At 41.3% G+C, this 23,723-nt stretch overlaps 2 protein-coding genes across 4 annotated transcripts in view; one reads left to right on the top strand and one right to left on the bottom strand.

Moving 5' to 3' along the window:
* Positions 1–13,588, top strand: part of LOC143183654 (uncharacterized) — a 299,903-nt gene extending 286,315 nt beyond the window's left edge. For 2 of the 3 annotated variants that reach the window (XM_076385316.1, XM_076385323.1), the window contains exons 14-22: positions 7,846–8,293; positions 9,499–9,751; positions 10,111–10,186; positions 10,271–10,444; positions 10,576–10,947; positions 11,149–11,587; positions 11,670–11,786; positions 11,908–12,111; positions 12,230–13,588. In XM_076385316.1, coding sequence (XP_076241431.1) covers positions 7,846–8,293; positions 9,499–9,751; positions 10,111–10,186; positions 10,271–10,444; positions 10,576–10,947; positions 11,149–11,587; positions 11,670–11,786; positions 11,908–12,111; positions 12,230–12,453 — 2,307 coding nt within the window. In that variant the 3' untranslated portion in view covers positions 12,454–13,588. The remainder of the gene's footprint in view (positions 1–7,845; positions 8,294–9,498; positions 9,752–10,110; positions 10,187–10,270; positions 10,445–10,575; positions 10,948–11,148; positions 11,588–11,669; positions 11,787–11,907; positions 12,112–12,229) is intronic. The other variant, XM_076385333.1, reaches the window with a different exon arrangement.
* Positions 13,589–14,994: 1,406 nt separating this feature from the next.
* Syx17 (syntaxin 17) lies at positions 14,995–17,338 on the bottom strand. The gene is made up of 5 exons (XM_076385340.1): positions 16,943–17,338; positions 16,682–16,877; positions 16,387–16,598; positions 16,103–16,319; positions 14,995–16,030 (listed from the first exon to the last, which is right to left on the bottom strand). The coding sequence occupies exons 1-5, from the start codon at positions 17,072–17,074 to the stop codon at positions 15,882–15,884; spliced, it is 906 nt and encodes a 301-aa protein (XP_076241455.1). The 5' UTR covers positions 17,075–17,338; the 3' UTR covers positions 14,995–15,881.
* Positions 17,339–23,723: the final 6,385 nt, after the last annotated feature.

The following is a 23,723-nucleotide window of genomic DNA, read 5'->3' as shown; positions in this document are numbered from 1 at the left end:
AGCAAATGCAATCCAGAGGTGTTGCATGTTGATAACAAACACACACGACCTACGGTAACTTCACGTATCGATATCGTTTTTTTGCGTGTGTGATCAACCAAGCAGCTGCAAACTTTCACACCAAAGAAAGAACGCATTTTCCGAGCGGTTCGATAGCCAAGCACCACAGTGGCAGACAGTGGGAACGACAGATGCGGGGTTCCTTTATGCGCTTTGTGGTCGCGTTAGCTTCGTCATGAATGACAAACATTTCACAGGGTCGTTAAATCACATGCGCGGTTGTCTCGCCGTCACTTGAACGAATGGCCATGCATTTTGCAAACGAATTATTCAAAAGAAAGTCGGTCCAGAGTACGAGAAACAATTATCTTTATCCGTATTGAAGAGACAAAACAATGCCTCGTTCCTGTGAAGATAGATTACGTGACTGACTGAGGCTAATCGAAAATCTTTCGATCGAAAGTGTTTTCGCTTTTCCACGGCATGGGATCGCCGCGATCGAGTTATCGTGACTTACGAAACCTCTATGTGTTTCACAGACCTAGACTAGATCGTAGATCTAACTCGAGTTTAAATCTATCCAGTTTGAACTTATCGACTAGGAGTCGTTCCTTCTTTGTCAGAGCTACAATATTTCTTGATTTATTTGATTTTTTTTCACGTTGATACGACTTACTTTACATGTTCATTTCAATCACTCTACTACTTCTAATTTAAAAATCCTAGATAACTTCACTAATTGTGAATTAATGGAAAATTAATAGTACCCCGTGTCTCATTTCTTATGCTCTTTTTTCTGTTCTTCGTAAAAAACCGCAAAACCTGGATACTGAAACGTTGCGGTTCTCCCACACGCAAGCTCTTCGGACTAATGGTAGACCACGTAACGAGACTAAAGGTGCAAGGGCACGTCGAGTGCATGCAGGAGGGCAATAGTCGGCCATGGAATGCGTAACCACGAAGGTGTATCCTCATTCTGTAGCCCCGTAGCGCTCGAAACTGTCGTAAATCGTTCGGCTTGCGTGGACTTCTCTGTAATGTTCTTCGAGTGTAACCACGGCTCGCGGTTTGTACCGAGAGCCGGGATGGATGTTCGATCTGCAAAAATCTTTTATCGATAGCTTCTCGCGTGCTGGCCATGAGAAGCTGCCAGCGCTTGCCATCGCAACCACTCAACCAGGAATCGCCTCACGGTGATTGCGAATAAATGCAATCGAGGACTTCGTTTTCTGTATTTCCAGTCAGCGGGCTTTCTGGTAAGTCTGAGATAGTGGCAGTAACCATTTACAAATTATTCAAGTGCAAATTACTCATATTACGCTTTACAAAGCTATCAGACTACCGATAAATTATCCAGTTAGAGGCTGTCACGAACTGTAAAAGTAGATCGCGCAAGTAAACCGCAACGTTCTCTTTTGGTCGAGATAAATGTGGATCGTTAATAGACAGATATGATCCGGATCCTCTTAACGATCTATGTTCGCACAGTAGCCGAAGCCGCCACGCATTCAAATAAATCGCTTAATAAAACGGACCGTTGGAGTGCAATCAATCGACGCGTGAATCAAGCTCGCTGGCATCTGCTCCGATTTGCCTTGATCCTTTCACGCGCTTTATCATTGCTCCGATCGCGTGACTCCGCACCAATGGAAATGATCTTCATGGTGGTGAACCATCTGAATGACAGAGATAAAGATTTCGTTCTGAAATCTCTGATCAATTTGTGAATTGATTTGTATAGAAATGACACTTAAAATTTTCAAGAATGGCTTTCTTCAGGTTGCTGGAATTCAAGCATGACATTGAGAAGATAAGAAATGGCCAAAGTTTTAATTTTCGAATACAGGTAGTAGGTTTCTAAGATACTACTAGAGTATTAAAGTAATGCGACTGGTTTTATCTAAATTTTACTTAAGCTTATTCAAATTTTTATTTCACGTCAGTAGCGAGACTAAAGCTTGCCCATCTCTCTTAGAAAATCCATAAATTTCAACCAAAATCATTCAACCATCGTTGACCCCGACCTTCAAGAATTTCTCGTCACTTTCACACAGAATCTAACGTTTCCAGGGAATCTTAACGAAGTCTTCATATCTTCTCAATGCTCTTTCTCCGCAAACTTCAATAGCCTAAGGGTAAAAGAAACGAGTAGACGACGCAAGAAACCTTCACTTTCTGCGATTTCCACTGCAGTGAACCTAATTTGGCCAGTAATAATGCTGCAATTTTCCACACATATTCTAGTCGTACAAATTGCAAGAAAAGACCACAATTTTGCTGCAGCCTTCACTGAAGTTTAATAGCTCTGGTTTAATGATCACTCTGACTTTCAACTAGTCTGATCGGTATGACATTTTCTTCAGTCTGAAGAAACCTTCGAGCTGAAACAGGATTCGAAAACTTATTAGTGTCCATTACGAACACATTATTTACGCAAGTGCGAAATTTTTAAAGTTCAAATATCACAATAGACTCAATACCAGTTTCATCAGTCTGAGAACAAAGCTGCGCTAGCACAAAGTGTCCTGTTACCAGTCTCATCTTCCATGTCCGTAAATCTCTTTCGCAGACTGCTGAAACGATAGCGTTCCGTGCACGTGCACAGTGGCACTGCGCGGAATTTTCTGCCGTTTCAGTAACGTGCAATAGAACAGCGATAGGAGAAAGTTATCGTGGCAGGTGATTTGTTACCTGGAAGGCTGCGTCGTTGGGCTCTGTCTGTTTGCAGATACGGAGGAACTTGGCCGTTCGTTCGGGTCGAGACGGAGAAGACAATGCCGAGGGGCGATCGCTTTCATTTCACTTTCGTTGCGGGAAGAAGTCGCTTGAAAAATGGAGCGATTTTTGTTGAAGATTTTCAGAATCTATGGTTCCGATTCAACTTGAAAGTATGGCGTTCTGTCATCAATATTGAAATTCCTTTCTGTCTCATTAAAATAACTATGTGAATTAACTACTGCAGTTTGTTAGTTGACTATGCTCGCTGGTTATACGACTGAGGAATTCTAAACTATCTCTGTTTCTTTCTCAGGCCTTTAGTGTCTATACAATTTCGTGATATTGCACAGAAATAAGTTTCATTAGAACTACATTAATTACAATCTTCAGTCGTTGAACGTATCACTTTCCATTGCTCTGAACGAGAGTTTACATACAGAGAAGTTTATATTTTACTTTCTCGTTAGATGTGCAAAAAGTGAGCCTCATTATTGCAGAGAACGCTTCCTTATTAATATTACAATTTTTTCAAATCTTCAGACTTTTAAATCAGCCGAGTCTTGACTGGTAAAGCTATCTCCTTGCGAGCATCCTTGTACTTAAAATACATCACATTCTGTACTAGGCTGTTCACTAACCCTAAGACGCCAGTGAACATGTTGATAAACCAGCAACATCCTGTAGCTTCCCTTAACTATCAGCTGCCCCCAACGTTACTAAATTAGCATTCCAAAGGTTGCAATCAGCTGCAACGGAAAACTTGCATAGTCGACACTTACAGGACCGGTATGCGCAACTTTCTTGCATGAAATTCCACGCTGGGCAACGACCTCCAATCGTCTAGTCCTCAGAAAGTGGTCCTTGTCGGTGTCTTTGCTGTTATGACACCGGGAAGCGTTTTTCGTGATGCCACAGTCCGGTTCGACAGGGAAAACTGTCCGAAACTGGACTTGGAGCACGTATGAAATGCGACTCGACTATTTACAACTCGTGTCACGTCCGGTTTGCCAGTCGTGAATCTGGAAAGTAGCCACCGGTAGAACGACTGTCTACACTCATAGGAAAGTCGATAGACGCGAAAGCTTGTCGATGATGAACGATCCGAGGCAAGGGTCGATGAAGGAAGCTTCGACGACGCCTCGATCGCCGATCGAAAGAGGATTGAGTGGGTGCTGGGCCTGTTTGATGCTGGTAAAGATAATGCTGATTTGATGTAGTAAAGTCTCAGGTCGCTGGGAATTTCAAACTATCTTTAGAGGACTTTCATTGCTTTCGCGAGTGAAGGTTTTGTAATCTAGATTTAAGAAGTTCGAAAGTTTATTCTTAACGCAGCATTAGTAACGTAAGGTGTGATAACTCTCAGGGAACTAAATTTTGCTGAGATTATACAACTTTAAACGTTACTGTGTAATGTTGATAAAAGATTCAAGATTTATCAAATTAAATTTCAATTTTTAACAAAATGCAGGGTGTCTCAGAACTGGCGATACAAACGAAAAGTACGTGATTCTAAATAAAAAATGAACCGAAAGTATAAAATAAAGTTTTTGAATGTTGTGCTTCGTTTTGAAAAACACTGACTTTGAATTTTAAGTGAAAATGGCAGTGCCGAAGTACAGTTTTAGGGATTTGAGAAGTAAACGAGGAAAGGAAAATGCTTTTAGCTTACCATAGAAACAGTCAATGGTCAGATTGAGTGTTTTCCTTACTCTTACACAATGTACCCTTCAAGTATCCAAATTGTATTTCCGTACACTTATATGCAATTTCAATTCAAAATCTATTTTGATATGTATAATTTTATTTTATATTTTGGACTTACTGCTTCATGTAAAATCACTAGCGTTCCACTTGTACCACTAGTTTAAGGACGCTCTATATACCAATTAGAGGTGAAACATATTCAAATCCCAGTTGAATAATCCACTTTTTAGCGATCTCTTCCTTCCTCATACTCCACAGTTTCTTCATAAGAGAAATACCCCAGATGTCAAGATTATCTCACCACGGTAATTTAAAATATTCCTGGCAGTATTGCTTAAGCGATCAAAGTATTTCTCGCTCTAACATCAATTTGATCCACCGAGCAGTTTCAGTGGCGCAAACCGTGCATCGGTGCGCGATTGGAAAGTGCAATCTTCTTATACCCATAACATGACGTTCCTCACGTGTCAGTGATCGCAGACGTCGCGAGCTCCAAGCAGCATTAATCGACGATTTAGTGTGTTAATTGCCAATACGTGCCGATTAATAGCCAGGCGCTGATCGTTTCGAGCCGTAGACTCCTGAGTACAGAGGCTGGTCACGTTTTTCGCTAATCTGCTTTCACGCTTCGCCAATTATGCACCAAGAAACGCCTTTCTACATTCCTCGGCATAATAACGAGGTGTACCAGTCTGCTAGCCGAGATTTTCCTGTTGCGTCTATCTATCGGTCGCGTTACGCAATTACGACTCGGATATGCCTTGTCGCGTTGCGATTCAGAGATGACGATCATCGATGAACCGTAATTACGAGTTGGACAGCGCGTATCGAAACGTTCCAGTCGTTCTAAGTATGTGATTGCGCTTAGATCATAGGCTTCTTCGCGTTGATTGCATAACCGAGGGTATTTGTTTAATCGAGGATAGCGATTGTCGAAGAGAAACACCATCGAGGTTACGTTCTCTTGAATCTACTCGTAGAAGAAATAGCAACAGAACTCAATCGCTTGCTTCGTCTGAATAAAAAAATTCATGAATATTTTGTCGCTTAAATGATACAGGAGTCAATATGCACCAATTTCAGAATGTCTTATGTTACCAACATATTAAATAATCAACGATCCTTTCCGTGCTACTTGCCACAAATTCCACAGTAACCAATCCCTATTCAACTATCGCGTACCAGATTTGACCGCGAGACTACCGTGTTTCCAGTAAATTAATTAAACGTGGTCGCGAACCAACGAGCCACCGTAACGCGCTCATGAATATGGAAACGGGGTAAAATGAGCTACGCGCATGGGCATACTTTCGCGTCAGCCATTCCTCACAATGATTTCTCTAACCAGGCCGCAATATGAGTTTCAATCGCGACGTGTCGATTCGCGTTTGGAAGGAAATGCGGGCCGATTCGCTCGTCAAGACTTTCAGGATGCGGGTGAATTTCTACTTCCATCGAAAATGACGTTCACCCTCGAGCGATGTCTGTCGAGAGGATCGGTAGTTCCTCGCCAGGGAACCGAATCCAGATGATTTTGCTGATTGAACGTGACGCTGAGCGGGAAAGCGAGTATCCCCTGGCAATATCTCACGCAGGATGCCAGCCGTTCATAATCGGCCGAGCAAACGCGACTCGAATCAATTCGTTTCGACGGAAGGTTCAATATCCTAATTGAAACTTCGTCGAACCTTCTGGCTGCTCCTACTTCCCACGTGAATTATGTAATTGTAATTGGTAACCAGCTAGCGGCGGTAAATTTTGCGATATCGACTGAGAAGGCTTTTAAAACGTAATCTCATTGGCATTCAGTTGAGATGAAGTGAGAAGAAATTCTGTGGTACATCCATATCAGCGTAATTGAAGTAACTTTAAACTTTGTTGAGGACCTGCGTTAACTACTCAGCAAAGCTACTTCAACGAGCTCTGGGATACGTCGTTAACGGAGCAAACCATGTGTAATCCTGCACGTGTCGCGTTCGTGATTCGTGTGCTTCATTCCGACAGCAGAGAAAAGCGCTTCCGATAGTTTAAGACCCTGAGGGATTTAGTCACGTGTCCGAGCCGAGCACAAACACTGAAAGTGGGCGAAGCCTTCTTCCCCTATTCAGGGGTCTTGGCACAATCGATTGGGTCTAACGTGAAACGCGAGACGAACATAGAAACTTTAATCAATCTTGGTGACGTACATAAATCGAACAGTTCGTTTGCTTGTTTCTCTTTATTTTTCACGAACTACCAGAATGAAATTCGGGACAACAAGAGCATCGATTTATGAGCGATTTCATGCTCAGTAACATATCTATAGGGATCGAAGAAGAACTATCGATTATGGGCGTGAATTTGTATTATGAACCGAACAGTTGCGTCATCTATCACTGTTTATGAGCGAACCATACGCTATATGTATCTGGTGCACCCTGGGTCGTGATGCAGTTTCGTCATGGCCACTCGATCGGGATCGTCCCTGTTCTAGGATGCTACTGATCCATGTCCAACGGGATTTCACGCTTCCTCGATCGCTGGTACATATTGCTCTTGTGGAAAGGGATATGCATTCATCCGTGAGAGGTTCGAGATTATCTCGCTATTGTCGATTGAATGAAAAGTATTGCTGGTTTGAGAAACACTTGAAATTCGTTTATATTTCCACTTCGATTACATAATGCAAAATTTGTACGGTATACCTTCCTCTCATAAAATCTTCTCATAAAATATAATATTCAGTAAAGTGTGCCTATTGTTCCTAATTAAGGGAATCAATTTCTAATTGAAGTCTGTGAGAAAGTTTCTTTCGATAAGAAGGTATTTTAACATGAACAATAACACGAATACAATCGTCTCTAATTATTTGAATTATCTGTTTAACAGAGAAGAAGTTTTTGTTTCTATAATTCATGATGTACATTCATAAATTCAGAATACCCTCCTAATGTTCCCACTGTTCCAAAGTTTCCAATAACCAACGAACAACCCATATATGAAGTAGGTTTCGTGTAAACAGACCCTAGCTTGCCTCCATACACAAATAGACAATGTCCTATAGCAGAGGCGCATAGTCCCCGTGTCTCATCTCCACGTTCCTTTCCCCCATATGTCGATTTATGGTCCTTCCATTAGGGACGGTTCCGTGGCGCGCCGCGGGTGTTCCACTTCGGCTCGTGAACGACAGGGTAGTATCGTTTCCACCGAGGAGGAACGGGCCTTCATTGTTCCCCTTTGTCATGACCTGACCAATGGAATATTTCCTATGTGTTTACACACGATGTCGCATTCATGGTACAATCCGAGCAAACATCGTTTAGGGGGGTACAGCTGCACTCTCGCAGCAGTAACGTAGACAACGCAGGGTGCGCTAATGAACACGAAGAAATCGTAAAATCCTCGAACACGCGTGAACACGAAGGTATCGATTTCCTGTTGCAGAGACATCTTGATAAGGGCAGCGACCTTGCCGAGGCGGCGAGCGCGAGCGGACTTCGCGAACTCGCGAGATCCTTGAAGCAGCACCTTCGAGGATTCGGTTCCCGCCTGGAAGACAGGCGCGAGTACCTCGAGGATACGTCGAGATGCTGCCTGCTTCAGGACAGGGCGTACGAGTGGGCCCACGAGGCTCGGCTCGCCGGCGAGAGAAGGGCCCAGCAGTTCCTGATGGCCAGACCACCCTTGCCGCCCGAGCATTTCACGGAAATGATGGCGCTCGCCGAGAAGCTCGGTAACGAGATCCTCCTCGAACAATGCCGCATCGCTAGGAACAAGTGCGCGGAAGCCCTCGAGATGGCGAGGACCACTTCCGCGCCTGGCAGCCCTGCCAGGAGGCGATCCTTTGCTGCCTCAGAGTCTGCTACGTCCTGGGAGGACAACCTGGCGAAAAGTAAGTCCAGCTGCTTTCTGTTTCTCGAATTTAGCGCATTGAGTGGACGTGCAATAATAGACAGAAGTGAAGTACAGTGAGGCATACTTAAAGTTCAATTGAATTATTACATCTAAATTCCAATGACTAAGGCTACATACTCATTATCTCGAGATTAGTGTAATTCAAATCTATTGAAATCTATTCGAACTCCAGCATTTTCCTGGAAGGATCTGTTCTCAGTCTGTTGTAATTCCAATGCAGATCTTTGACCCTATTGAAATTTAGGTGTGCTCTACTGTGTATACATAAGTATTTCTTTTAGTAACTCCTTCAAGAGTAAATTTAATAAAATTGTAAGAGTGATTGAATCTTTTTTTCAAATACAAGTACAGTGTCGTCTTAATACAAATTCGATGATACATTCATGTCTTCTGTCTCCTTGGAGTTATATATTAGTCTATAACTGCAACATATGCAAGAAATTCGTCTTTAGTGCTCATGTACTAGTAACTTGAGTTTATCTTTTCATAAGTTAGGATCAGGTAAAATAAAAGAATAGTTTCAAGAAAACATGGGTGTGCCGTCGAGCTTATATCGAAACAACAATTTATTTACTGGGATGTTTCTAAATCATATAACATTATTAGATTCTTGTCGTCAATATTTAAATTTAGAAAAAAGGATTACATAAATGCAATACATACAGTGGTGGATACAAGTAAATGTAACGAAAAGATGAAATAACCTGACAAAAAAGGACTATGACATAGATATCTACATTGTGGGGTTGAGAAAATACACCACAATAGATAACTATGTATGCATTTCCAATTTAAGACAATTATCTAGACAATATGGAGTATACCCTCTTATAACGCGGTTTCCATATTATGCAGAACAAAAATTGGGACGGACGGTGGTCTTAAAACACGATGTCTTTATAATACATACACTTTTACGATTGAAGTTAATGGGGTATTCCCCTCTTTTCCATACACGACACGAATTATTCTGATTTACGCTAATTCTGAGTTTCTTATAACGCGGTATGAATTAATCGCGTTATAGGAGGGTTAATTGTATTAAATTTGTATAAATTTGTTATATTTATACACCAATTTTAATTTTGAACTTCCTTTTTCTCCCCACTGTATGTATTATTGTTCCTAGAACAGCGAAATAACTTGACTTTGAATCTCTAACACGTGTACCAATTGTCTCAGGAACTTCGTGGGACGACAGCGACAGTAGCGCGTCGTACACTTGTCCCATGGAGAGCATAGGATCCGCAGGAAGTGGCGGTCGACCCGTGCTAGACAATATCGCGGAACTTCGAGAGAGCGCGGAACAGCTGTTGGACTGTTCGCCACCTCGTACGCCACCCCGAAGCCCAGCTCCACGGCGACTGGTGAAGCCTCCAGTGAACTCGCACCTCCACAGAGCAGCCAGCATCGCCCCCGGCATGAAAGCGAAAAAGTACGTAAGAGACCGCTCGAAAGATCTCCCTTCGGCTCGTCCTCCTTTCTTTCGCCCCAGTCGAGCAACGTAGTTAACGATGGTCGCGCGTAATTACCCACGCCAGCCTGATTAATATTCTCATTAAAAGTTTCCACTAGGAACGCGAAAAGTTCCCCGAGCGTTTTACTTTGGAACGTGGGAGACGACGGATTTCACGTTGCATTTTTCGTACAACTCTTCTTCCGTGTTCCGAGTTCAACTCGCGCGAACAATGCATCGGCGTGTTTTTATCTATAATAATTCCATTACGCGGTTATGCGGCCGATTGTTACGCGCGCGCGTGAGCAACGTTGTTAACGAGGAATTTCACCTTGCAGAACAATACTGCTCATAATGAGGGAAATGATACAGACCGAGCGAGACTACGTCAAGTCACTCGAATACATAATAGAGGTAACTGTCCTTTGATGAAAATTGTGCACAGTCGGTCGGTCGGTCTTGACGTGTGATTAACGACGTGTTGTTTTATCGCTAAAGAACTACATACCAGAGCTGGTGAGGGAAGATATTCCTCAGGCCCTCAGGGGCCAGCGCAACGTGATCTTCGGTAACGTCGAGAAGATCTACGAGTTTCACAGTCAACACTTCCTGCGGGAACTGGAGCAGTGCGAGCAATCACCGATGAACGTGGGACAGTGTTTTCTTAGACACGTGAGTCTTGATCGAGTTTCCTCTGATAAAGTCTCTTCTCTCCGCATTCTTTCGCTGAACATTCTTCAAATCCTCTCTTTACTCTCCTCAACTCTTCGTCTACGTTGTATTGCACACACGTTTGTTCACAGGAGAAGAAATTTTACCTCTACGCCCTGTACAACAAGAACAAGCCGAATTCGGACTCCCTGATGGCCGAATATGGTACTACGTTCTTCAAGCAGAAGCAGCTCGAGCTCGGCGACAAGATGGACCTCGCTAGCTACCTGTTAAAGCCGGTCCAGCGGATGGGCAAATACGCGCTGCTCCTGCAGCAGCTGGTCAAAGCTGGCACCGACCTTTCGGAGCAAATGTCCGGGAAGGACGACAAGGACGAGAAGGAGGACGGTATGAAGCCGATGGTCGAGGGCGAGGCGGACTTGAGGGCGGCCGAGCAGATGGTGCGGTTCCAGCTGCGCCATGGGAACGACCTGTTGGCGATGGACTCCCTTCGAGATTGCGATGTACGTCTGCATTTATCTTTGAATCGAGAAACCTAACATATTAAGCCATAGAGATCACGAGATCGATAACGTACTAACTAACAAATAATGATGTGGTAGAAGAAACAGTCGCGTCATCAATGGCGATGGAGAGTGTATGTAATGCGTTTTTTGCAGTAGCTTTGTCTGCCAGCATATCTTAACAACGGTGTTACGTTATAGGTGAACGTGAAGGAGCAGGGCAGGCTGCTGCGACAGAACGAGTTCTTGGTCTGGCAGGGCAAAGGGAAGAAGTGCTTGCGACAGGTCTTCCTGTTCGAGGATCTTATTCTCTTCAGCAAAGCGAGGAGGTTCCCCGATAGGAAGGTGAGACAACCGTTCAATGGCGAGCTCTTCGCGTTTTCTTTCCTAGGGGTTCGTTGTGGGCGACACGTTCACTTGTTTCAGAACCTCGACATCTACATCTACAAGCACAGCATCAAGACGACGGACATCGGGCTGACCGCCGTGATCGCAGACTCGCCCACGAAGTTCGAAATTTGGTTCCGCAAGAGGAAACCAGGCGACACATACACGTTGCAGTGCGCGAGCGAGGACATCAAGAAAGCCTGGACGGAGGAACTGAGCAACCTTTTATGGAAACAGGCGCTGCGAAACAGAGGTACTGTCTGGCTTAGCGTTTTCATATGTACCAACCTTCGAAGAGGTCTTTGCTTAACGAGAACGCCTTTTACCGAGGATAGAAGTGCGCCTGGCGGAGATGTCGAGCATGGGCATCGGAAACAAACCTTGTTTGGACATTAGGCCTAGCGCGGATCAGATCAATGACCGTTCTATCAGTGTAGCTCAACTCTCTAAAAGTAAGTACGATGCAGTGTCTTTTAAATTGCTCTTTCCTGATAATCGTTGAAAGCTTAAAAACACAAGGTGTTAGATTAGGAATCGTAAGAAGCATTAATGTAACTTTCTTCGTTTAAACAGCACCTAGATTTAGGAACTCGATAGCAGTATCGATGTCAGAGGACTCGGGTCGCTGCAGCAGGAGGCCACACAGCGTAATCTCCGTCAGTTCATCGTCGAGTAGCGGTGGAAGCAGCGGTCCTCCTACAACGCTGAACCTTGGTCTGGACACAAGTCCTCGACCCCATCATCGTAGTACTACTCTGAACAGCCAGTGCAGCGTTGGTACGTAGTTCCTCTGATATAGAGATAACGACGATGTAAACTGCTAAAAAAGTTGAAGCTGATTTTAAAGACGATGTACTTCTGCCCCTCCTGTTCATCCTGTCCAATTAAATTGCAGAAAGCGGCATAATAGCCGATATTTCTATCGTCTCGGACGATGGCGGTGACGGCACCGAAAGAAGTCATTGGAATTCCACGTTAGAGAGTCCCACGTCTCACCTGCCAACAACGTCGACACCTCTGCAGTCACCGACTAGCGCTACAGCAGCAACAGTTACCTCGGCTTCTTCGTCCGACACCAATCTCACACCTTACGACCAAGACATGTCGATTAATTTATAAAAAGGCCACCTGTGACAAGGAGGGCACTGATATAGAGCAGAGTATATTTTGTTGATTCACTTGCAAGTTGTCTAAATAGCGAATGGCAGCGCGACTACACCTGAATGGCACACGATGTTTCGTGGAAAGTGGCGCGGTATCCTCGCCACGCATACCGGATAGAGAGCATTAGAGCGTGTATTTTCTTGGGCAATCGTAGTGCCATGAACGATGATGCTAGAAGATGAAAGTATAAGTCCGATAGAATCGCTGTAATACGCTTACCCGCGTGAGTTCCACAACTGAACGCAATTACTCAGCCGAGTTGCAGAGAGGTGTGCGTTAGCCAGTCGTTCCAGGGACGTACTCGACTTTCAAGTGAATTTATCTTTTGATACGCTTCGAGTTTCACACTGATCTACGCGATCGCATAGTTGTCACGTCTGAATTTTATAAAACCATTGATTTTCCAGAAGTAACGGCGACACGTGTATTTTCTTATACTATTTCCTCGAATCCACCAACGTGCTCAAGAGAATCATAGGTAGAGACGTGTTCCGACGGGATATATATATTATATACATGTATATGTGTGTATGGCTGCATGTTCTACAATGCGCTGCAGTATCGCAAACGGCATGCACCTGTTGCCATTTCTCTCATTAACATTGGCATTCCTGATACCAGCGACTGAGACTATCTGTTAAATTCCCAAGTGACTCGTCTGACGATACTTTTATACTTTATTTATATATATGTAGCTAATAAACATTGATATTCCATCTCCATGTTGTGTTCGCGCTTATTACGATATTAAGGACGCGAAGTGACTTTGCGATTCGAGAACACGGTTCTTTTTATTTTAATGAAAAACCTGAAGATCAATTCACGTGTTGTCCTCTCTTCAGGTATTCCATTATCAAGAATTTATCGGTACTACCATCGTTTGACTTACCGTCTGACACGCGTTTTCGATCGCCAATCAACCACCACGCGTCCCTTCAGGAATGTCAAAACGATGCGCACACGTACATACCACTTTGTAACATAATGTAAGATTAAAGGTTTATACGATGTAGCCCGCAAGTAATATAACCAATAGTCTAAATAATTATTTCCAGATTATATATTAAATATATGTACATGTAATATTATATTCTTTTTATGTCAGTCATTTGTAAAACCTCTGATCACCTGTAGATGTAAACCTAACTCTGGCCTGTACACGAAAGCCAAATTCTACCCTCTCATCGATCTTTGTTCTATCTTTTTAGTTTTCTCGAACGGCAATAAGTTACGTTGTTTCTGTCGAACGATTGCGTGGACGTTTTGGAAAAGCTTAGGATAAAACGTAATGGTAAGCTTGACTTAAGACGGTCCACGCACAGATTTCACGTTTCATTTCTTTTCCTCGCCCCTCCGGGAAGTATAGCGTTACGACCGTGCAGGTATGATTACAGTTTGTTGATTGATATTTCTTGCACAACTTAGAAACGGCATTCAACGCGTTATTATGCAAATTCGTGTAGATCTGTGCGTAGTATAGGAGAGCTTTGCGCCACACTTCAGCTAGAGAACGTGCAATTTCAATCAAGAAATCACAGTCACCTGCATCGGTCTCGAAGGAACAGTGTAACGCTGGTACACGTAGCAATCAGCAATTATCCTATCACATAATTCTGTATTGTTACGCCACCTCCAAGCGAGTCAGTCGATTAGCCATTGTTATGCCAAGGTCTGCCAAGGTATTTCGATGATACCTCATGGACAGTGACCAAAACCATTTATTTCGTATTCTGGGGTACGAAGAGAAAAAAAAGAATGTTAAGGTATTTAGACATGTAGTTGTAGCCCGTAGATAATTACGAAGAACTTTCTGGTACAGTCTGATGCACCCCTTTATCTTTTCTTTTTTTCTGAATTGTGATTTTTTAGTCTTACATTGCACGGTCCTGATCATTTCGAGAATCGAAATCAATCGAGACGGAATCGATATAAATGGGAACAGCGCATGCCATAAAAAGGAATCGGTGCATCCGGCTGAGCATCCCGCCCTTCGAAAGTGAGACTAAGCGCGAACGAAAGAAAAAAATCATTCTCTATTTTCCATGGATTTGAGTTTGGTGTTGCTTTTGAATTAGGGATGTCGAATTTAACGAGGATAATAAAGGTAAAAAAAATCTTTAACACCGGTACCTTAAGATACACCGATAGTCAGTCTTTAATGTTACACGCCCGTAGATATTTATTAATATTTTTTTAAGTAGACCATTTTAGTCTTAGATTTAAGTATTTCGCATCATTATAACGAAATCGTGTATATATACATATATTTACATTGATAACATGATTATTTCAGTATTGTACTGTGTCTAACACCGATGTATTTTATTACTTGCTAAATATACTGTATTGGGTGCCTTTTGTAGCGAAGTTAACCCTCTGATTTCTATCATATTGTCCCAGGTTTCTATCCTTCAAATACTGCTGTAAAATACGTGTAAATAAGGCTTATTTATTTAGTTTATATAATTCGTCATTCAGTTTACTTATGCGATTGAAAATGTTGCATGAAAACTTTATTGAAATAATTAAAAATTTATTTGAACACATGTATATATGCTGTGAAGTACGTAATGTGTATCGAGATATCGATCAAAGTGGCGCGCTAAATTATCGAGATTTCCAGAATCAACCGTTTCCGGTAGACGTTTAGGCACAAAGTGTAGCTTTTGTAAATTCGTACATTAATATAGTTTTAGCATTCGTTTGTAGCGTAAAAACGTTTCGGTTGTGAGTATCGTTTACAAATAACTGTAGGCTCTTGATGTTTGTATACAATTAAGACCTTCACGAAACGCTTGAAAGCGTTGGGTGTATAAAAGCGTGTGCTAGTCGTCGTTGACCTTTCCGTGAGCAAGCATCGTACAAACTTCTGTGTAGTTTACGAGTAAGTACAATTTATCGGTAGGAATATACAACTAACACTAAATTGCATTCATAATATATCGTATTACACCTAATAACCTACTCGTACTCAGTCCATCACAGTTTTTAATATCAATATTTGCAAACAGTACATTCAACGTCGTACATCAATATCCTTAACACAATATGTAAATTAATAATCTTTAACGAGGACCTTCTTCACTTTAAAAATGACATCTGATTCCAGCAAATTATATTGAAATTCCTTATATATACATATTTAGTGCTTTTTTTTTTATACAAATGTAGTGTCATTTCCTATGAAAAATCACAACCCACTGTCATGTAGACACTTAATCTTAGTGTCAGTAATAATTAATCGTTATTTTTAATTTAATTTATATAATTAAGAAAAGTATTTCTTAATGCTGAGAATATCTATTCATAATATCAGTTGATTAGGATTACACTATAATGCAAGCTCTTTTTTTCTTAACACTAGAATCGTCTTCCTGCATGTGTCATAACTCTTTCTTAGTTTCTTTCAAGTTTTCAGGCAAGGATGTTGATTTCTGTATGGATTTTGTTTTAGACATCTTTATTCCCTCTGTACTTCTTGCCTTCTGCATTTCTATTTCTTTCTTCTTTAATAAAGATGCTCCAGTAAATCCTGCATGCATCATAGATATTGTAACAACAAAAAATGTGAAATTTAATACTGTAAAATAATAGTAATACTTACCTAAGATACCACAACTTATTGCAGCTAGTCCTCCAACTTTTAATCCTGCTATTAGGCCAATAGGTCCACCAACACAAGTCCCAATCATAGCTCCTGCTAAAGGATACATGGCAACCTTGTACCTTGCAGCTTTTTGAAGGAATTTTTCACCTTCCTCAACATTTACACTTACTTCTTCAATATTATCTTCTACCGAGTTCACTAACTCCTTCTGATCCTAATTATACAAAATATTATTATCTTGATACACAAGAGTGTTCAATTTAAACAATTATTTAACTTACAGCTACGATTTTATTAAAGTCTGTATACAACTGATGCAATTGGTTTATGTCTCCTTGCAGGTCATTCCAGGCATGCAGACATGTTTGTTGGCGTTGCAACTCCTGCTGTTCTTCCTTCAACTGGACATGGCTATGGTCAAGTGGGTGGTCTGGGGCTTGATCTTCATTTTTGGGTGACTCCGGCCTTGATAAAGGGAAATTCAGCTGCAGCTCTGTGGACACGTGAGTGCAACTTATTATTATTTCTTACTTGTTTTGTGTAGTATAAAAGAGTGTATATCTACTACTATCTTACCTAAGTATTCCTTAATTGCATCCGTGATACTTGTCCGAGCATTGGCTGTTAGCTTATCAAATTGATTTATATCAGAATCAAGAACTTGAGCTCTTAAAGTATCCATCTGATACAGTAGTTCCTTAAGTTGTTTTACTATTCTCGATACATTTACGTGTTCTTTGTACATCTTCTCCCATTCTTGTTGAGCTTGGTACTATGCAAACAAAGGAACTGCAAGTTAAAATCTGTTACTTAACCAAACATTTAAATAGTACTCACTTTCTGGATATTGTTCTTGTGTCGCTTTAACAAATCAACATGATGCGGAATAGCAACGTTAAAATTGTTTATTTGAATCTCCAAACGCCTAATAGGCTGCTTTATCGTTATATTCTCTGGTGAGGACGACATGTCTTCTATTGTTTGCTACGAAAGTATTGTGAACTTCCTTGCTCACGTCAGCTTTGCGATAATTCTTGAATTTACATTTCCCGGAAATGCATCCATCAGTATTTTATGATAAACATCTTCTTTTTTATTAGTTTAAAGAACTGCTTTTTCTATCAAAATATCAATAATTCGTATCAGATATTAGGATGACCCATGTCACAATCAATTTATTTTTGTATTGCCTCTGGAGCTCGTAAAAGTAGCCAATCAGCTGATTAATGGTAAACTACGCATGAACTACACGGAGTATGTATCTATATGTTTGCATGTATATATAGTCATTTAATAATGTTATCGCCATCTGTGCTTATCATAGAGAGTCAGCTGATTCACAAGAACTCCTAGTATTTCCTAAAGATGGCAGCATTTGTACCATTTTTGTAACAAAAACGTCCCCTTTCCAATTTATAATTCTATTACTCAAAGTCATTAGGAATTATGCATTTGAAATTCTCAGGAATATTTCTAGAAATTTAAAAATCATTTCAAGCTCGCTTTACGATCATTTACAATTAACGCAAGGTCACTTGAATTTGAAATTTTCAAATAATTCTATTATTTTGAAGAATGAACAAAATTATTTCAGTAATTCGAAGACAAGTAGTTGTTCAGATAGCCAATCGAAAAAAGATCACGAGCATGGTTTTGAAAAGGTCGTACGATTCTGATGAATTTCAGAAGATCCGAGCGAATGTACAATTCGGTATAAAGTCAATGAAGCTTTTGGTAATGAAAAACCGATTGCGACCAAATAGGCTCTCGGCTGTCGGTGACGTGTAATCGAGTCTTCTCTTCCGTCCGTTCACCGTCCCCCCACCTTTCCAACCGCCCTCGTTTCGACTCTCTTTCCCGTACCCTTCTTTTTCCATTCGTCGTTCTGCTAGCTTCCATTAACCGCCATACGTCATATAGTATGTATACCATAGGGATCCGTGTCATCCCGTTTCCTGCTGACCTTTTATTTCCAGCAACATTCAAATTACCTTGGTCTGTACACTCGATATTCTATCCCTCATCCTTTCTCGTTGGACAAATGAAGGCTTTCGTCTTTGAGGCCGTCACAACAGTTTCTATGTTGTCTCGTTTGCACGTGGATGTTGGAGCAGATTCGTCGAGATCGATCATGCTAGTGTGGGCGACAGTATTGAATTATATTTCTAGTTCTCAAGTTTTAATTTGATACGATACGAATATAGGACGAGTTTATTTAAAATAGCGAGAAGAGGTGAACGAATCTGGGTTCTTAATTTGAACGAATCTCCATTTATACAGTAATACGTGTCCTCGCAGCTCGCAGCCGGAAAAACCATCCCCAGTTTTTGGCCGCCCGCTGAGGCAGTATCTCACTGCCAGTCAGACTGGCGACGTTCTTTTAATTTCAACGGTTACGTTGTTTATTTCACTCGTGCTTTGCCTCCTTCGGCCCGTTAATTAGGAACTCGGATCTCAAGTCTCTAACGCGGAGTTTAGGTATAAATTCGGGAGTGGTATTATCTCGTAACAAAGGCACGTGCTTGGCATTCGAACTCTCGCCACCAGCTAGGAACAGTCGCAACTACTCTTCGTTCCCTTGTTCGCGGCTATTCAGAATGCTTTACTTTGAACCGTGCTTAATCGCATGTGAAAAACATAATCTCTATAAATAAACCTGGACTCGAATTTTTTAACACTGTTTCTAGTTCAGAATTTTCAAGATTGTTAAGGGAGGAAAGAAAGATTAGTAAACGCGAGTCTACTTGAAATTAAAGTTGTTGTAGATAGTTGGTGAACATAGTATCTAGCCAGCGTGTTGAGTACTAAACAGTAAATACAAATTAGTAATGGTTACAGTCACCTTCATCCTCTCTATTTCCGTATCTATTATTTCCGAATGCAAACTTTGGCATTCATGTTTAATCTTCTGGTCATCGCAGAAATAAATCCGAGTGGAATAGAATGAATTATTCAGGCGTCGATATTACACACGTTGATTCATTCCGATGCACGTTCGTATCCTTCGCTCGCGTCGGATTCGTAGCTAGTTAGGGGCCTGTACCAGCCTGATTGCAGACGAGCACGCTGCATTTTAATGGGCAGTGCTTTCTTATCCCTCTGTACACAAAGCTCACTCTCGTTGCACGCCCCCATTTTTCCTCTTTTGCTTCATCTCTCTTTCTCCCCTTTGTTCTATCGGGCTAATTGTCTTATTGGAAAAGATCGAAGCATTACTATTCCCTTTTACCGCTAGTATGTTGATCATAGCCTTATCTTTCGGTGCTGAAAGGGGATTATAAAAAATGTACTTTCGCAAGGTTTTATTGGCGGATCGTTATTAACATTTAACACATGTTTACTCGTTCGTGTCATTAAAATAAATTTATTTATGTCATTTTACATGTACATCGCATTTATAATTTAATTATCAGACATATCAGAATAAATATGAACTTATATTATGAATTTTATATTCTTCTTGTTGTCTCTTTCTCTTTATCAGTATCACAAATTAACACTTGCAGAATCACTGATAAAATTTTTATACCCTGATCTTTCTGTGCTAATAATTATTAATTTACTGATGTATTTACTTTTTAATTTCTAAATAATTAACTGAGATATGCGAGATAAAGAAGAGTTGAATAACAACACTTTACTTTCTGGATCTAAAACGACTCGCCGACGTCTTATCTCTTACATAAATCTAACAACACACTTTGCCACTCAGAAAACATCGAAGATAAGCTACGCTAAGCTGTATGCTGAAATTGTTATGTGCTGTTGGCAAATCGGTATTTTAAACCACATTTCAAGTGTTCTCAGTTTGACATTCTTCTGTGACACTGTTTTCTGACTGTCATCCATCAATCCATGGAGGATAAGATAAGGGACTAAAGCTATGAGAATTAATTCACAACGGAGTATCGGAGTGCAGGAACACAGGATGTCCTGTCATTAGCGCGTTATGATGTAACCATACTCGCGATGCGCTCGGTTATTCATGAACTTGTTACCGGACGGTCCGAAACGGTTAAACTTTCTGAACATGCCCCACGGGGTGGCGGGCCCCGCTATTATTATATACGCGCTATATACTATATTATATTCTTCGCATATTCTATCATCACGGCGCGTTTACGTCCGCGTATGAAATTTGCATGCGCGCCCCGCTAGTTTCATCACCTGTTCACGCTTTTATCAAACTTCCTGGCTTTTCGTGCTCCACCGACTGCGAATCAACTTTGCGCTATGTAACACCGCCACGCAACTGCGGACTCGCTCGAAATCGCAATCTATTTGCGTACTTTTTATTGTCGCGAGTATAGCGTATTTAAGTGGGTTATATTACGTAGAAGACCGAAACATAGCATATCTTTGAAATTTTATAGGAGGAAGACTATTCGAGAGACCGATCTGGAGCTTCACACATTCGTTTATACATGTCATAAAATATTGTACAATTTTTTTCATATAAAAATATTGAATAATAAGGAAGTTACAGGTCGCCGTGTAAGTGTTAAAAAAGCAAGTGCCTTTACGTTTAGTAGGATTGCGGGGTATCCAGTGATCTGAAACGAAAAATCTGAATATGTAATTAATCTATATGGTCAGAGCTATAGCGTGAACTATATTTTTAAAAAATATTTAAGTCTGCCAGAATGGCAGCACTTTGAATAAAAAGTATCGATTTTCTTCTGAAATTTTCAACATTGACGCATGAAAACAGTATGTTAATCTAAAAATCTCTCAAAAATCCTAGTTTATACTCGAGCTTTGACCGTGTAGATTAATTTTATATCCGGGGTTTTTGTTTTAAATCAATGGCTACACCAAAAATCTGCCAAACATTGTCTTTTTAACCTCGTTATTATTTAATATTTTTGTGCGAAGCTTCAGATCAATCCAATATTTTTCCTTTTATAAAATTTCAAAAATTACGCAATTTTCGTTTATCTACATAGTCTGTACAGTATAATCCCCTTAAAGTAACAGCGTCAACGATATAATCTGAGTTTGTTGTCTTACATTGCGATTGATTTCCTATTTCGAATTTTCAGTACAAATTTATGAGTGCTTTTCTTCTATAATAATCGCTAATTCAGTCAGCATTCTTTCATACGATCGTTTTATAACTATCCGCTGTCCTTTTTATGAGAGATGAGTAAATGTGGGCGTTCTTATTCCTCTCATCAACAGAAATGAATGTCGGAGACACGACTTTGTCGATGGCAGATCCTTTTTCTCTCACGCCAGTCCGAGTCTGCCTCGCGATTTTCAAGAGGGAATCGGTTTCATCGGATGCAGATTTAATGCCGCTGCACGACGGAAAACTGATAGGTACCTATTGAATATCGGGCTTATATCGGTGGACGGCGATACTTTATACGGCGTTATTGAAATATCGTCGCGAGAAGAATTATTGCTGCTCGCCTCCACCCTTTTTCACCCCTTTTTAGCTCTCTCCCTTTCTTTCGCTCGCTAATACCGAGCGTTCCGCGAATTCTTGGCAGGAATGAATGCGTGTAAACTTGCAAAAAGACAGTAGTAAATTGTACGTATCGTTATATTTTAATTTCTGCTTTAAAAGGAGGGATTCATTACTCTACCCATACGCCTCATCGTCTATTTTAATTATGGCAATAATTAGCAAGCGTGCGTATTACGATACAAGTCGTGGATTCATTACTCCATCCACGCGCTTTATCGTCTATTTTAATTATGGCAATAATTGGCAAGCGTGCGTATTACGATACAAGTCGCGGAAGTCTTTAAAGAGACTATATTATTATGTTGTAAATAATTGCAATTGCGTTTATATTAGCTACAATAGGATTCATCGAATTAGTTGACGAAACGTTAAAATTTCGCAATATTCCCTGTTGTCTGCGATATTCCTATACAATTTAATTAATTTTATTGATAACCGTCATCGATGGCGTGTCTTTTTCTCTCGAAGACAACTGGAGAGAGAATTTTTCACGCTCCGATACGGATACACTAGTGAAACGAGGGAGGATACTTCGCACACGCGCGCGAATTAATTCGTGCGAACGGTTCCGAGTGTCCGAAACGGATTAACCAACCGAAAGATCGTTCGGGCATAACGGGCAAATTGGTTTGCTGATTTTCATCGGATATCCGATTTAACTGGCCCGTAGCAGAGGCGGTGAGAGAGTTGAGGCTTTCTGCGAAATAATGAATCCCATTAAAATCCATCCTTCAACGATAAACAACGTGTCAGAACATCATGCGAGCGTCCGCTTGGAATAGAAACATTCGCATTTACGATTATTTATCTTTTTAATTAATCTTCCGAGTTCCACAGAAATTTAAGTCGTTTACTGAGGAATAATTTGAAGCTAAATTCAACTATAAATAAGTTTATTTATGTTTTCTCCTGTAGTAATATTCTCGTATTTAAACAGAAGGGCAGAGAGATATTTTTTATTTAATTATTTTGACACGTATGATAATTCGCGAGGAATATGACGAACGCTCGTCCGTCAGCCAGGAAATTCAGCGTAATTTCACGGGATGTTATCGGAGCTGTGCATTTGCCAGAGGGAGAAATAGATTCGGTGCGCTATGAAAGAACAAATTCGCCGCATTTAAGGGATAATGTATCGCCACTTGCCGCGCCATTTCCGTCGGCCGAGTAAATAACACCGCTCCTTTTTATCGCACGCGCGATGAAATTAAATTCTTTTGTCATTCTTTACGTCAGATATATACAGTTCGACGCCCAGGAGCCAACGGCCTCACTTTATCTCTCCTTGATTAATGAACAACCCGGCTGCACGCCTCTAAGAATTACACGTGTATACGCGCCCATCTCGCGTCCCCCGTTCTTCCCGTGATCTTCCCACGGATTCTTTTCAACCCCTTCCCTAATTAACCCCGCCGCTGGTCTTTTCAGGGCTAAACTTCAAAAACATCACCGTAATTATTGCGATAAGGCGTCGGGAGCGTTCACAAAGGCGTGAAAAGCGGCCGTAATTCGTGGCGATTATTTAGGTAGTTTTGAGAGACGTGGCGCAATATTTAGTAAAATGCATTTAGTAAAAACGTGTATCCGCTAGAGATCGGGACGATGAAACTGCAGAATCCAGCGGGAGGCGCGACACGATTAATTATCACCAGAGCAACATTTATCGGTCAGTCCCAAGTAGATTTCTGGTTAGTTCTGAAACCACTGTGTCCTTTCAAACGTCCCCATCCATAGAGCATTCTATGTCCCGGACGTGCAAACATTTGTCGAATCGCTCCACATCGTTAACGACGAGCCACTGCCGCCGTGGGTTTGCGAATCTTCAGGGAGGTGATCACGCGTTAGCCGATAATCAAACGGTCATCGATGAGTCGCGTATTAATTAATACCCTGCACGGTCGGCATAACAATAGCCTAATCGGGACGTTACGCCGTCCGTCGGACAATCGCGCGACAGTGGAAGCGGTGAAAATTGGTCAGCCGTACGCGCTTCTGCCTAACCACTATGCGCCAGTAGATGCGGATTTCATAGTTAGACGCGTCAGTAGGGACACGCCGCGCTGGGCAGACCGCGAATCTAGTGTTCAGTATATCCTGTGAGGTGAAGGAAGAGTTATGGCGATATGGGCAACGAAAAGAAAACTA

The sequence above is a fragment of the Calliopsis andreniformis genome, chromosome 2, assembly GCF_051401765.1.
Source record: "Calliopsis andreniformis isolate RMS-2024a chromosome 2, iyCalAndr_principal, whole genome shotgun sequence".
Classification (NCBI taxonomy): domain Eukaryota; kingdom Metazoa; phylum Arthropoda; class Insecta; order Hymenoptera; family Andrenidae; genus Calliopsis; species Calliopsis andreniformis.
The sequence above is the reverse complement of the archived record's forward strand: the minus strand, read 5'-3'. Positions and strand labels throughout refer to the sequence as shown.

Coding starts and splice junctions, on each gene's coding strand:
- Syx17 (XM_076385340.1), bottom strand. CDS start 17,074: ATGTCGTCCTCACCAGAGAATATAACGATAAAGCAGCCTATTAGGCGT. Junction 16,878..16,942: donor ACAAGAACAATATCCAGAAA/GTGAGTACTATT, acceptor TTGTTTGCATAG/TACCAAGCTCAACAAGAATG. Junction 16,320..16,386: donor ACTTTAATAAAATCGTAGCT/GTAAGTTAAATA, acceptor TTGTATAATTAG/GATCAGAAGGAGTTAGTGAA.